Below are 14,748 nucleotides of genomic sequence, written 5' to 3'. Positions count from 1 at the left end.
AGTGGTTTTCACCTCATCAACGTAACAGAAACACTTTGATCTCATTGCCGTTCTCCTCTGCAGTGAGAAACTCTCCTTCAAGCACGCTGTACATCTGGACTACCTCATCAGAGAGTGACTGCAGGGGTCAGAGACGGATCGCTTCAACCTTTTCACTGGCTCACCACCCGGCAAACTTCTCTCTTACCTCAAATGTACAGAAACCGTCGTTGGTGAAGCGCGACTGACCCGGGTGTCTGGTTCTCAGCGCTTCGTCTGCGCCGGTTCACCTCCGTTCTCTTGTACATAACCTTCCATTCGACGGTTCAAACGAAACCAGTTTAAACTTTTAACGCAGTCAAACCGTGGTTCGGAGCGCTGTCACGCTGCGGCACTTCCCACGATTTTGACACAGAATAGTTTTCCTGCTTGTCTGTCTCACTGCTGTTGATGGAGCCGAGCACATTAACGTGAGCCGCCGCGAGGCTCCCACTCTTTTCACTGACGGTTGTTCCACTCCGTTCTGTTCATTTGCTGTAGTTTGTTTTGACTGTACAGTTGGTATCTATGCGCCCTTTAGGTAGAGCTGTGATTGCTGCCTTCCAGGAGCTGCCGAGAACAGTGGATAACAGAGCTTTTCAACGTGCTGTAGACACATTTCACCCGCCTGTGGGTGTTAAAATACAAGAAAGCAGGTTTCAGTTTAAAGGTTATTATGGCATTTTACCCATTCAAATGAAATTAGGCTGAATTCAAGCATAACTCATGCAGGTTCACTGCTTTTTATTCCATATATCTCCAAGCCTTCATATGCAGCCTGCAGCTGTTATAGAGCTGCATTGAATCTCATTTAAAAATGTGACGCTTCATAAGTGTTACTCTCCACATGTCCTTGTTTTAACCTTTATTTCCTGATCAGAAAAAGCAAACATCTCAGCAGCCCACAGATTTTTCCTCAACTTTGCACTTTGGAACCGGTTGTCAGTTTTCATTTTACACTTTGATTCATTTATGCAATCTGAACTTGTTGCTGTAATGTAACTCTTTAGTTGGTATAGGGATTTGGACACTTTACGGTACTCTCTGAACTCATTTTTGGGACACAATCGACGTTTATAGATGGTGAAAATGTACTTTTCCCAGTCTGTTAGTATTATAAGGAGCTGTCAATACAAACTCATGGAGATGCTGATACTTCAGAGAGGAGAAATATTGCACAAAGTCAGATATGTTGGCCTGTAGGATCTTTGAGCAGAAGAAAAACCTGTTGAATTCGATTGTGTCGATACAACACATATTTAAATCTTGAGTTAAAACAGGAGGAAAACAGATTAATTAGTTGTGAAAAATCCACCCAGGTTCCAGACTACTGGCATTGCCATGGACTGTACATATGTATATAATCAAAAGCATTTTTAGATCATGTTTACAAGCTATGATTAAATATTTCAACTACCTTAAATCTCTTCTCAGCAGAAATCACATTTGTCGCTTGTTACATAGATCAAGCACCTTGTGCACTTTAGTAAATCTTGTTTTTTCTCTCCATTTATCACGTGTGGTTAAAACTGTTGATGCAGAGGAGAGTGGACTCGTTTCCACTTCCCTCCACTTTGATCGCAGTCATGGCTTTCTGTGCTCCCACACTTCTCGTTGTGCGGCACAGACAAACCAGTCCAAGCTGTGAATCTGTAGCTGTTGCCTTATGAAACACTCACTGAATCAGTCACTTTTGTAATATTCCTAAAATATCTGGAGAAAGAGAAACCCTTCATTTCTAAAATTTGAATGTAAATATATAATTGTGCTTTCTGAAGCTGCTGTCCTGCCATGCTGAATCTGTGCCTTTCCCCTGACAATGTCTTACTTTATATTTTTACTCTTGAGAATTGGTGGTTAGATCAGATTCTGTATTAAATTTTGAACAAAAATAAATGCAATTGTACATACCAGTGGCTCGTTTGTTCCCTCCTGCACCCACATAAGAAAGTATTACATTAAAACTGCAGCACATTAGAGTTTTTATTTTACAAATCATCACTTTATCACCATAAATAACAGGTTCCAACAAGTTGATCTCTATCTTCTGCAGTGTTACAAGGCCTCTTGTTATTTCATATTTTCCCTTCATGCTGCGAGCCCAGAGCAGGATCACTCGTTGAGGAAAGTGTGTGTGTCGTACAGTCTGAGCCTTTGCGTTGCATGTTGAGATTGGTGGATCAGTCTCTTCCAGCCGCAGGAAGTTTGATGAAGACGACGCATCCAGTTTCAAGAAAAGAAAAAACTAAAAGCAGCGTCCAGTCTGTCTCAACATAAAAAAAAAAAAAAAAAAGAACACTTGCAGCACAGTCGATGGAACAAAGATCAGTGCTGTAAAGTCCAACCACAGGCCAGAAACACAGCCATCTCAGTTGGCGCCCGTCTTTGGTCCCTGCGTTCTGGCACGCTTGGCCTCCTCGTCGATTTCATCCATGATCCGCTCCTGAGAGACGGAGTAGAATGTGTAGCCGTCTGAACGGGAGTGAGTGGTCAAGGTGAATATTTACAGGGAAAAGTGGAAGTGCATGTCTCATGATTAGTTGCAATCTGCTGCAAGACAGACACCAATCAGCCATAACAGTGAGCATGATTTAGTTAAACAGAAACTTTACAGCTATGACATGATTAGAAAAGAAGTTCCTCAAAGGGCTTATAAGGTCAAGAAGAACGTCACACAGTCTTTCTGGCTTCATAACAGAGACTAGTTGATAGAATCAAGAACATTAACTAATATAAAACAGGCACAGAAGTGAAGAGAATGGTTCAGTGTGCTCAAAATTTCCAATTAGAAAAAAGGAAGTTAACTCTTTTACATCCTGAAATAAAAACACAGACACACATTGCACAATGGACAGTTATGGCTCTCCTTATCTTTATGAACAATGGAGTCAGAGGGTGAAAGTCCAATTTAAACAAAAAAATAATCCTGCAGAAAATAGAAACCAAACAGCAGCTCTTCAGGAACTCAGTTTGCAGAAAAAAGTAGGACACTGATGCCCCGGGGTAGCCTCACTCCCCCCTCAATGCATGCACAAAATGTTTCTACCATATAGACTGCATGCACACTTCAGGAACTGAAGCCAGCTAAATCTATTTCAGAAATAGTTTTGAAACCTTTTGGTGACACATTGAACCATCTTGCAAATGACTACTGATGCACATTGATTCTACACGTGTTGTTAGAAAGTTCTGGGAAAAGGGCCTTACATGATGAGATCAGGATAAAGCTGTATAGAAGAGGGATGGGTGGCCTTAAATAAGTCAGGAGAGCAAGGGGGTGGTTTAGCATGGAAAAGTAGAGAGAACATGAATTCAGTGAGAAGATCCCCCCCCCCCCCCAGACCTCAAACAGCTGGGACTCAACACAATGGAAAAGTGTGTGTGTGTGTGTGTGTGTGTGTGTGTGTGTGTGGGGGGGGGGGGGGGGGGGGGGGGGGGGGGGGGGGGGGGGGGGGGGGGGGGGGGTCTGACAAGTAGGGGCTGAACAATTTCTAAATAGATAAGCAGAGGAGATGCAGAGGCTAAACAATTAAAATGGAAGGTGCAGATGTCTGTGTAAAAGCAATATTTGGAATTTTTCCATATAAACACTATGCAAAATGTGACAATTTGCTATGATCTTCCCAAATAAGGACTTAAAATAGACCACTAATAAGTTTCAATAACAGATGGTGCGTTCAAGGACCAACACCAAGCCATGAGAGGGGTTCATTTACTCGCTTCCTACCCAAGTATTAGACATGCTTGTATGTTTATCACCCATTCAGAAGAGATATATTTAAATTAATTCAAAAACGTGCAGTTCCAGTTAGTGTCATAAACATTTCTAGAAGTTCTAAACTAAAAGACATCCGGTTGAGTTAGCATGCTAGGCTAACGTTACATAGTTCACCTTGTGTTGATATGAGATAAGGAAGGATACAGATCCCGAGCACGAGCGCTCCGATGGCGAGTCCCGTCACCACGTTCCGCGTCCGCAGCTTGGACGTTTTCTTCTTCCACTGGGCCAGCTCCACCTGCCTGATGAAGTGCAGCTGCTCCGGAGAAAGACCCTCTTTGGTCGGGTCTACCCTGGTCGCATAAGGAGACTCTGCCTTCTTGTCAGCCATGTCTTCTGTCACTCGGTGCTGCCGCAGCAGTGAGTTTCAAAACATATGATTAATTCACAGGTCCGTGAATGCAGCGTGTGTGGCTCATCCGGCTGTTGTAAGATCTACGCATGTGGTTGCAACATTTAAACACGTCCCCATAGTAGCATTGGTTCCTTAGAGTGGTTGTTGAATTTAAGGTCTGAGTCCTTAATTTTAACTATATGTCCGGCTTGATATGTTGTCGTGATTGACATGGCGTCAAGATAAATATTTAATTTGTTTTACTTATTTATATCTTCTTGTTAACACTTTATCCATCCTCATGAAGCCCTTCATTAATTTGCTTCACGGGTGCAATACAAATACAGTTGTACAAATATTGAAATTATTTATTCAATTAAGACCCTAACAATATATGTATAATGGTTAAGGAAGGACTTTGTGTCACTGAATGTCCTCAAAATAATAAAATGGAATAAAACTGAAACGTGCAGGAAGCTGTTGTTTCCATCGCGAGATAAAAACTGTGACAGCAGCGCCCTCTCCTGGACGTTAGAGAAATTAAAACTCCGATGGAATATATATTTTTTTATTTTTTGGAAAGGGTTATCATTTGTTTCACTCTCTTTCAATGGCCACAGTACATTTTTGTTCTCCAAAACCACATTTGATGTTTGGTTTTGCGGATTCCGACCTGCTCAACGACCTTTTAATCAACCTCAATACCGGAAACAAGCTAAACCTCGACAGTTTGTCTGAATATAGTGGAAAATTCAAACAAAAAAGACTCACAGGTAAGAGAATTCGGCATTTTAATCTTTAATATTTCGTTTTACACCCTTTTCTATCACGCTTTATTCGTTTTATTTGACGAATAAACTGGAATGAATAAACCAGTATTCCTGTTTTCAGGCAACGTAATTAATTAAGCGCAGATGCGACAGGTAAAATCATGCTAAAATCACAGCTGTCACAAATAGTTTTAAAAAAATGCTAACTGCTGGGATAAAATTCAAAGTATTAACCAAGAGTTGCTAAAGTAATCACATTACTTAAGTCAGAGTAATAAAAGTAAACTTTTTTTGGGGTGAATTTGGGAGTCAGTGACTGTTTTACACTTTACTCTTGGTGGGAGTAATTGGTGTTTGCCCAGAGTCATTTTTCTTTGTGTTTTCAGTGGTGGGTCGATGCACTTACAGCCTTTTCTTGGCTCTTATCACCAAACTTCCAGCGAACTTTGCGTTATAGCCCTGTAATTCTCTCATTTTAGGGATGAAAGTGTCTTTTTTGTCAGTTTCCAGTGGCTGAGCTGTGCAGGAGTGTGTCTCTGAACATCTCACGAAGCCTGGCTGCACCCTGTCATCTCTCTTATCTTCAAATGCTTCACACACCTGGACCTGAGAGCCTTGTCATTGGGGAGGTCAATTCTTTGACCAGTCTCTTCAGGGTGGCAGAGTTCACCGGCCAACAGCGTCTTTAGCACGAGAAGCTGGTCAGAATTGGGCAGAGGGAGCAAGTAGCAGAGATTTGTCCAAGAGTTTTTGGACAGATCTCTGTAATTTCTCCTTCTTGCCATTTTCAAAGTGGTTCATTCCTCTTTTTGACCTCTATGAGAACAATTCAGTTACCATGAAAGGACTGAAACCAGGGGTGTCAAGCATAAGGCATGTGGGCCATGAACCGGCCTGCAAGAGGCTCCAGTCTGGACCGCCAAACCACCAAGCACATTTTAAAAATTTGAAAGAACAGATTGATTTTTATATTACCATAATCATAAGTTTACCATCACCAAAGCAAAAGGTTCAGTATGCGTTTAAAAAGGCGTCATGAATGGAGAAAGCTGGAATAAGCATATTCACTTCTCCCTTTAAATGAGTACAACTAAAATATGTTCTTTAGTACTGATTTGACTTTTACCAGAGTCCAAAAAAAAAAGTTTAAAATGTAGACTATGAGTACATTTGCCAGCTCTGGAGAAGAGGAGTTATTGTTGTACCTTAGTTAAAACACTGTTTGGCTCAGTTTTGTGGAAGTGTGTTTTAATCAGGTATCGTAGTGCTGTTGACCCGCTCCTTTGTCAGTATGGTCGATAATTCCAGATACTTTAATGTTTTCTCCTCTTTAATCTGTCAAATAATTCAAAGCCAGTCTTAAATGAAAAAAAAACTAAGCAACTATAAAAATTGTGTCTTTAAATTGAAATACAAATATTGCAATTTCTTGGTTTTGCTGGAATATCTGCTCCTATCAGTCTTATTTTTTGTTATGCTGTCCATAAGATTATATATGAATAATAATCTTTATTTTCACAGCACTAATCAAAGACAACACACTCTACAGAATAGAAATCCAAGTCTCCGTTGGCGTCTCTGGATGCAGTGTATTTTTTAAGCATCTTTACAAATTTCTCTGCTGTTTCATTTCCTCCTCTGCTTGACTCAGAGTATGTCTTCCTGATAACTAAGGAGCTCAGACTTGATCCACTGGCTGGATATCACGCCATTGAACTGCTTCAGCGGTGAGCTGCACATTTCACTGGCTTTCTTTCTCATGTGTTTTTGACTTCAGCTGTGTTCTTACATGAGTGATTATCTCTCGCAGGTTCATGGTCAAACAGCTCGCAGACTTGCTCACCGCGTCCACTCCTCCAGGTGCTGCTGCCGATCATCCGAAAAGTCAAGAAGACGCAATTTATGACAATCTCAAGGAAAGACTTCCCCTCATCGTCTTCTCCTGCGTGCAGCTCGCAAGCAAGATGTCGATCCACAGTCGCGTAAGTTGAGTCTGCGCCTCAGGTTATTCGCTCCTTCACTGAACTGTGATTAAAAGTGAGACCGCTCCCTTCTCCAGATGATTGACAGCGACACTGCTGTGCGCTTCCTGCGCTCAGTTGGCCACAGCGTCTCCAAGCAGGCGCTCCTGGAGTCAGAGCTGATGGTCTTGAAAGGGCTGGAATTCAGGCTGAACGTCCCAAATCCACTGACATACACAGAAATACTCCTGGAAGTGCTCGGTAAGACTTCACACACACGTGGAGATCACCGTTTCCACCCAGCAGCTACTGACCGAACTGCCGTAGGACACAATGAGCCGTCCGTCCCCGTGGAGCGCCTGCACCACCTGTGCCACCACGTCCTCCAGTTCGTCACGTTGGAGAGGACGGCCGTCTACGACAGCTTGCTGAAGGCCACCGTTCAGTGTGTCAGCCCGTCCAGGGAGCAGAGGTACTGGGGCAGCTGCTTCTGTTTGTTCCTGCCACTTTCACAAATGCTCAATGATTTGGTTTCATCAAAAAAATGCAATAAATGATTTGACTGTGAAAGATCTGAAAACCTTTTTTATTCTTTCTGGAATAATATTGAAATAAGCCTTATGATCCACAGGAGTCATATTTTGACTCATCTACCTTCAGCGGCTTCCATAATAATGCTGTTTGATGTAGATAATTTCACTGCTGCGTTGCTCTTTCATCTTGTCGCATAAAAAAATCTGATATTTAAACAGGAAATCTGATTTCCTTCCAGTGTGGGATCTTAAAACTCATGTTTTAAATGACGATTCACAAAGAAAAGCTGGATGAAGCAGCTGATAATGAAGCTTTCCACACTGGTCTCTTCCTGATTTCTTCGTTGTTGCAGTTTTAAACAAAACTCAATAATCTTGATTAGTCTTGTTCAGAAATGCATGTTTAACACTGAGCGTGATAGAACCTGCTTAATGCTGCCTGTGTTGTTTCTGCTGACGCAGAGAGAAGTTCATGACAGTGACAGAGGACTGCATGCTGCTGGGCGTCACCGTCATCGCCGTGGCTGTGTTCATCCTCCATGTCAGAAGGTGGCAGCAGGTAAAACGTCTGACGGTTTTCGATGCAGCTGTTAAGAGTTCTTTACTTTTACATTGACATAGGCATTGATAGTTTCCTTTCAGGGGTGAATGTGTATGATTTGTTTGGACACATCATTCAGATTTAGACTCAACTTTAATTTCACTGAATTTGCCACGTGTATGAAATAACGAGCAGAATGAATCTGAGCGGCTGCTCAATGCTGCTGCAAGCAGTATTAAAAACATTAATATATGCTTAATATGCGGCTGCAGGTACGTAGAGTCTCTGAACTTTATGTACAGTTACAATAATTCTGCAGAATCTCCAGTGGTGATGATAATTGTAATTCTACTGCACTCATGCTATTTTAATCTGGACTTGAGGTGAATTTTGGGTTGTTTTTGCCTTAGAAGGATATTTTTTGAGTAGTAATATCATCTGCTGGAAATACCTGAACTTCAACACCATGAGTTGGCTGCAATAAGCAGCCATTTATCTTAAAGTGAACATTAATATTCAACATTAGCCCCAAACTCTGAGTTCCTCTTTTTCTTTTTCTTTTTGTTTTCACTCCCAAACCCTCGTTCAGTCTCTGTCTCCTCACTGTTCACACGTATTCTGAACTCTGACTCTTTGCGCTGCATTTGTTTTGGTCGTGGTTCCAAATTAGTTTCAGCGTATCAGTTTTAACTTCACAGTTTATGCTCAAATGACACAGCGTGGTCTAAACCTGTTCTCGTTCCCCCTCCGGCAAGACTCATTCACAGCAAACACTGTTCAAACACACAACTGCACTGCTGTATTTCACCAATGAAAAGCAAAACAAAACCCAAAATATATCAGCTGATAAAGCAGCCGAAAGCCGTCTGTGCTACATGAGCTGCTGGCTTCAGTCTGTCAGAAATACTTTACATTCCTAAGGTTTGTTGCATTGTTTTGAGTAAAAACATCAAATTAACATCATTTTAGAAATAGCTGCTCTGTTTGACTGCTCTGCAGGTGGTCGGAGAGCTGAGCCACATCACGGGAATCTCCCAGAAGAGCATCAGGGACTTTGCTCATGTGACTCTGCAGCACATTAAGACCAAACCGCGACCTCTTTAAACGCTCCTGTAACTCTGGAGGCTTTAGTGCAGGATCTCCTCTGTGCACGTCTGTTGAACCGGTGGGGAAAGATAGCTGCCCACACGGTGTTAGTCTTCTTAAATTCTTCAGCTGCTATATAAACAATGTGTTTTTTTTTCCATATGTAAAGCAAAGACAGTGAGTCTAGACACATGACCTTATTAAAGCAGTTTGACTATTTAATCCACTCTATTGCCTCAGATTTCTGTTGCGATGTGTTGTAATGTTTTCTTGTTGCGGGTCAGGGCGTTCAAATGTGTCTTGAATTGAGGATCAAGTCCAAAACCCCACCGGTTGATGGCTTCATGCTCTCTGAGTCTCCTCAGTCTGTTATTGTCTTAGTGAAGAGTCACGGTACACATGGCAGCCGTCACAGAAATAACCCAACAACATTTTATATATCGTGTGAAATATTTCATAAAATAAATATACTTTTGGAGCATTTCATTTTTTTGCTATATCTTTCCAAATTGTGAAAAATGGACAAACATGACATTGGAACGTTTTGAAGCTTTCACTGTGAGACCTGAAATGTTCTCATGGGTTTGGCGTGTTCCAGACCAGCACCCTGCCCAGACTCCGCTCTGCCTCCATCCATACTCAAATGGGATCTGCACCCGCCTGCTGCAGCCCTGAATTAGATTTAGAGGTCTAGAAGATGGGTGGATAGATAGATGATTCAGTCTCAGTTTTACCTCAGGCCTCAAGTGTCTTCTGTAATAATCGGCCCAGATGAATGTGTCTGGATCCAGCATCAGCGCCGTCATGCAAAGTTCACATCTTCAGACAATGACGATCAATTTCTTATGACAGTTCAATTATTGTTGTTTCCAAGCTGATGCTTCAGGTCAGAGTTCTTACTCACTCTGTTAATTTCGAATGCTGATCTTGAACCTGTGATTGCCTTTCTTCAAGTCAGAAGACTGGCTCTTCATTCTTCTCCTTTGCTGCTTGGCCTGTGGGAATGTGCTCTCGTGCCTCCAAATTACAAAATGTCAAACATCAGAGGTGCCAGAGTCATCCGGAGCGCGGGCCTTGTCTGAGGACGGCTGAGTGTCGAGTGTGTCGCTCATTCCTCCCTGAAAAGCTTCTTCCTCCGTTCTGACCGGAGCAGGCTGCCGTCCAGAGGAGCCGCGTCCGAGACTATCGACCAGGAGTCGAAAAGCCCCCGCCGACTCCGTCAGGTGGCTGCGGTGTCGTGTGAGGTGAGCCTCTCTGCTTCGGGGAAGGAGTGAAACTGCATCCATCACCGCGAACACGCGCTCCACCTGAAGCTGCTGAGTCCACAGAGTGGTGAGGCCGGCGAGCATAAAGCCTGACTGACACACTGGCTTCTCAACAGTGATTCAATTACCGCCACTAAACAGGCTTATTGGGTCCACAGCTGCCTCATTTCTTGCAGATTCACTAGACAGTGCATTAATTGTGGGTGGAGGTGAGGCGCAGACCCGGGACTGGGAGGAAGCTTCTCTTCTGTTTGTTCTCTTGAAGAGCTGTTTCATCTTGTTCTCGCTCTTCAGGATGTCTTGGCTTAGTGTGTGTTTTGCCTGCTTCCTTCCCTATGGGTAGATCCATTTAATACTCGCTCTCTCACATGCTCAGACCTGTGCTTGTTATCATACTGTGCCGGGAATTAGAAACAGAGGTGCAGAGAAGATGTGTTGCAGAAAAACAATCACACATATTGGCCTGCAATAAAAACACTGCAGATATCAAGTATCAGGTTGACATTATGGGATCTAAAGGAAAAAAAAAAATAACACCAGGTAGTAAGAAAACTGGACTCTGCAATAACCTGTGGCACAAAGTCTGTCCTCGAAAGCCTCCGTCTGGATGCCAGGGGGTGCTTTCCTCGGCGGGGAATCTTTGAAGCCGCAGCCAGCTCTGCAGTCACGCTGGAGATCGCTCGAAGGCAGGACACTGAGCCTTTGTTGCTCTGGCTCGCCGGCTCGGATGGAGCACTTTCTCCAGAGCTGCAGGGGGACGACTGCAGGTGGCGAGCAAAGAGGTTTTAGAGTGTCAGACCATCTTGGAAGGCAGCAGTAGTCAAGGGGGAAACACGGTGTTCAGAATGTGAAACTGGAAAAGTGGGTGGTGACAATAATTCGCTGCAAACGGTTTAAATTTATTGTATGTTTTTAAGCTGCAATTTGTTGCAGCCTTCTGTGGAAATTTGGTTAAGATAATAACAATAAATGATTAGTGTAATATAGACAGTTTTGCCGTGTTAACATCTGTGCCGTGCAGCTCTCATTACCCCCGTGGTCCAAACCAAGCCGTCTCCTCTGAGTCCTTAACATCCCGGGCGCTGTTCAGGCGTCCTGTTGCTCCCACTCCTGCCTGAAACACAAAGGTGCTTCTACTGTCTGGGGCACAATTACAACACAACAGATGGCAGCCAGCGAGTGTGGAGGGGCCTCGATAGCATCAGGTGTAAAGCTGCTGGTATCAGTGTCAGGTGGAAGCCTGCTGAAAACAAGCCTGCAGCGAGGTCGGACAGATGCATGAAGACGTCGCTGCCACAGACGCCGTTGTTTGTTGGGAGCCACTTACAGGCAGTTTAGTGCAGGACTGCAGTGCGTCTCACCAAGGACAAGAACTCCACAATAAAAGAAAGATATCTCAAGCACGGCGAAGCTGCTGGAGATCTGCTCCCTGTAAGTACTTCAATAGAAATGCATAATTCCGTATAAAGGTTTTTTTTTTTTTAAGTAAACAATTTTTCTTTCATCCTAGTGACTGAGTAGTTTCATAAAGAACAGGCTTTGTTAGATTCCCAGCTTTTTGAAATGCATGAAACTTGTAAGACACAGACTGAATAAATGAAATAGTACATCTGAGATTAAAGCTTCATAAAAAACCAGATTGTTTCAAACTGTAAAACCAGATGAAAGAAGACAGAGAGGAAGGATAGACGCTTATTCACCAAACCGGTCGAAGTGAAAGGTGCACGAATCCCGACGCTGACGTGAAACTGCCCGCTGCAAAGCTCCCTCTGGGCCCAAACGATGCGTTTCCATGGAGACCTGAATTCTGCTAGCCGACGCTCTCCGTTGGAGGTGCTGCCAGTTTATCAGTGCAATCAGTTTACGTCGAGGCGTCTAACACGTTCCAGTTCAGGGGCAACATGCAGCACTATTTCCTCTTGAGTGGCTCGAACCGGTAAAATAGTGCCATAATAACTTAATAGCGTCTGCTGTTCTTGAGAAATTTGTTTAAAAAAATAGCAGTTTTTAGTGATATTTTTACAATTTGCTTGGTGTTTTAACGTCCTGGATTGGAGCCTCTTGTGGGCCAGTTTTAACCCACTTGCCTTATGTTTCACACCCTTTGTTCAAGCTGTTCTCATTCTTTAAATATTGAGTTCTTCTTTTATATGGCTGACTTACTTATTTAGGGACTCCCCTCTTTGTGGAGGTGCCAAGTCTCGACTGGAGCAACTTTGAGCTTTCCGGTGTGGAGTTTGCATGTTCTCCCTGTGCGTAGTTCAAATTCAAAAAACTGTTTGATGTTAATTATTGCTTGTAATTGTGAAAGTGTCTGTTTCTCTGTCTGCCCTGCTCCGGCCTGAAGACCTGTCCGAGGTGTTTCCTGCCTTCACACTGTTCGCGGGGATCGGCTCCATTGCCCTGCAACCCTGAATTGATTAGGCAGTAAAGAAGATGGATGGCTGGACGGCCGGGCGACCTGTGTGGGGTGCACGCTCCCCTCGGCCGTAGTCAGGTAGGATCAACTCCAGTGCCCCACAACACTGAGCTGGATAAAGCAGTAAAATGCATGAACAGTTGTGTTTAATCTAACTGTGTTTTAACTAGAATAACTATAAAGAAACACGCAGTCGGACTGATTGGCCTATCCTATGAAACACTGGTGCAGCATGGCCGAGGCCTGTGGCAGCGTCGGTAGATTAGCAGATGATCTGAGTTCACTCACTTTCCTCTCTGGCTCCTCCACTTCTCCACTGATCTCTCCGCAAGCTCGAGTTAGGCCCCCATTAATCTACCCTCCTCCTCCCGCAGTCTGTGAAAGCGAGAGCGGGCGGCACGCTCACCTTTACCGCTTTCATTCTTTATATTCAGACAGAGGGGAAGTCTGAGGCAAAGCCGGGATCGAGAAAGGCCTGGCAGGATTTGATTGGATGCCAGTGGAAGCATATGTGTTTCCAGAGGTGAGGGAGGGCTTAAACACTGAGCTGTCTGCTCCCACATCATCCATCACACTCTGTGACACAAACAGGCAAACAGTGTTAAAGTCCCCGTTGCCAGGCTTTCCCTCAGGTATTCGTTATTACCATTTGTATAGGATGAACTTTTAAAGGACAAATATCGACTGTGGTGAAGTTGTAACATCTGGATGCCGTATTTCTGCTGTGGCAACAGTCGCTCTTTTTTCAAATCTGATGGTTTTACTGCAACATAAAGGTTTATTTGCTACAAACAGCAATTCCCAAAAGCTGTGATGGTGAAAAGGACAGATGGGATTAACAACTAATAATGATGGATCAAATAGGTATTTTTTTCTGTGAAATTGTGAAATGAGGGTAATTAGAACCTTCTGGGTGCAAATCAAAACCTATTTTAGGCTGGGAAAACCATTATTATACGTAGATATGTAGATTTCGATCTATCTATCCTAGTTAACTTGCACTCTTTTCTCTCTAATTCAAGATAAAAAAAAGTATAAGTGAAAGTTTAAGTTGTGGTGCATCATTTTATATAATAGTGACTGCAGTTTAAAAGGAGAATAATTAAAGGAAGGCTCGAATTATGTTATTTGGGTAAGGGTTGGATAATCAGATAAAGAGACAATTATTTGCTGATCGATCAGAATCAATCATCACTGATGTGGTGCATAGACAGTAAACTGCTTTAACTACATTATTCCAGGACGATCTGACTGCCGACCTTCATGACGGATGGTTTTTATTTTCTTGTTTAGAATCATAATTGCATTAATAGAATGCTGGAGCTCAAGTGAGCTGCTTCAGAACAGTATCAGATGATTATTAGGGAACAATAACACATTTTTTTCAATACTATATGTGAAGCGGTTCCTCTTGGAAAATGATGCAGACGGTATTTCAGTTATCAGGTACACTCCAACGTTCCACTGTAAAACTGACCAGATGTGTGTGAATACTGACCCGTCTAGTTTTATGATTAATGTCACTATTTTTTTTTTAATTTAATTAATTAAATGCATCAAACAAGTGTTCTGGTTAAGAGTAAGAGATGTATCCTCCTCCTCCTCAGCATCTTTTTTTACAATTTCTTGAAAATCCTCCACAAGCTAGACCTGTCTCAACAAACGGCCTCACTGAGAATGTCGGCAGCTGTGTTAGACTGCAGAGGAAACAGGAAGAAGTGCTCAGTTTAATGAATGTGGTCAATAAATGGTTTTATGAGGCTGTATCTTGAACAAATACAATAAAATGGAGAAGTTCAGTCCGCCGTAATATATTTCAAACTGTGAAACTTCCATGTAATTTCGATTTATTACTCCTACACTAAAATATTCCCGGTCATTTCAGCTTGTGTCTTGAAAACAAAACAAATGGCATCTCAAAGTATTAGTATAAAAAACCCAAAAAACTTGTACTTATCTTTTAAACTGGAGCACATAGTCATCACAGTCAGCAATGATTGAAATTTTCAGTTTTATATGAGTTTCAAAGAAACAATCAACCTT

General features: G+C 42.7%; 3 protein-coding genes across 4 annotated transcripts in view; 2 read left to right on the top strand and 1 right to left on the bottom strand.

Annotated features, from left to right (window-relative positions):
* wnk4a (WNK lysine deficient protein kinase 4a) overlaps positions 1 to 1,928 on the top strand; it is a 38,787-nt gene extending 36,859 nt beyond the window's left edge. For both annotated transcript variants that reach the window (XM_030098238.1, XM_030098237.1), the window contains one exon: positions 64 to 1,928. In XM_030098238.1, the coding sequence (XP_029954098.1) occupies positions 64 to 66 (3 nt within the window). In that variant the 3' untranslated portion in view covers positions 67 to 1,928. The remainder of the gene's footprint in view (positions 1 to 63) is intronic.
* Positions 1,929 to 2,003: 75 nt separating this feature from the next.
* On the bottom strand, positions 2,004 to 4,277 carry coa3a (cytochrome C oxidase assembly factor 3a). The gene is made up of 2 exons (XM_030098239.1): positions 3,941 to 4,277; positions 2,004 to 2,490 (listed from the first exon to the last, which is right to left on the bottom strand). Exons 1-2 carry the CDS (start codon positions 4,125 to 4,127, stop codon positions 2,387 to 2,389), a joined length of 291 nt encoding a protein of 96 aa, XP_029954099.1. The 5' UTR covers positions 4,128 to 4,277; the 3' UTR covers positions 2,004 to 2,386.
* A 502-nt stretch (positions 4,278 to 4,779) lies between these two features.
* Positions 4,780 to 10,295, top strand: cntd1 (cyclin N-terminal domain containing 1). The gene is made up of 9 exons (XM_030098790.1): positions 4,780 to 4,903; positions 6,552 to 6,627; positions 6,711 to 6,882; positions 6,960 to 7,122; positions 7,189 to 7,333; positions 7,857 to 7,953; positions 8,935 to 9,016; positions 9,803 to 9,827; positions 10,175 to 10,295. The coding sequence occupies exons 1-9, from the start codon at positions 4,780 to 4,782 to the stop codon at positions 10,293 to 10,295; spliced, it is 1,005 nt and encodes a 334-aa protein (XP_029954650.1).
* The last annotated feature ends 4,453 nt before the right edge of the window (positions 10,296 to 14,748 follow it).

The sequence above is a fragment of the Salarias fasciatus genome, chromosome 8 (genome assembly GCF_902148845.1).
Source record: "Salarias fasciatus chromosome 8, fSalaFa1.1, whole genome shotgun sequence".
Classification (NCBI taxonomy): domain Eukaryota; kingdom Metazoa; phylum Chordata; class Actinopteri; order Blenniiformes; family Blenniidae; genus Salarias; species Salarias fasciatus.
Note: the sequence above shows the minus strand (reverse complement) of the source record. Positions and strands in the feature narration are given on the sequence as shown.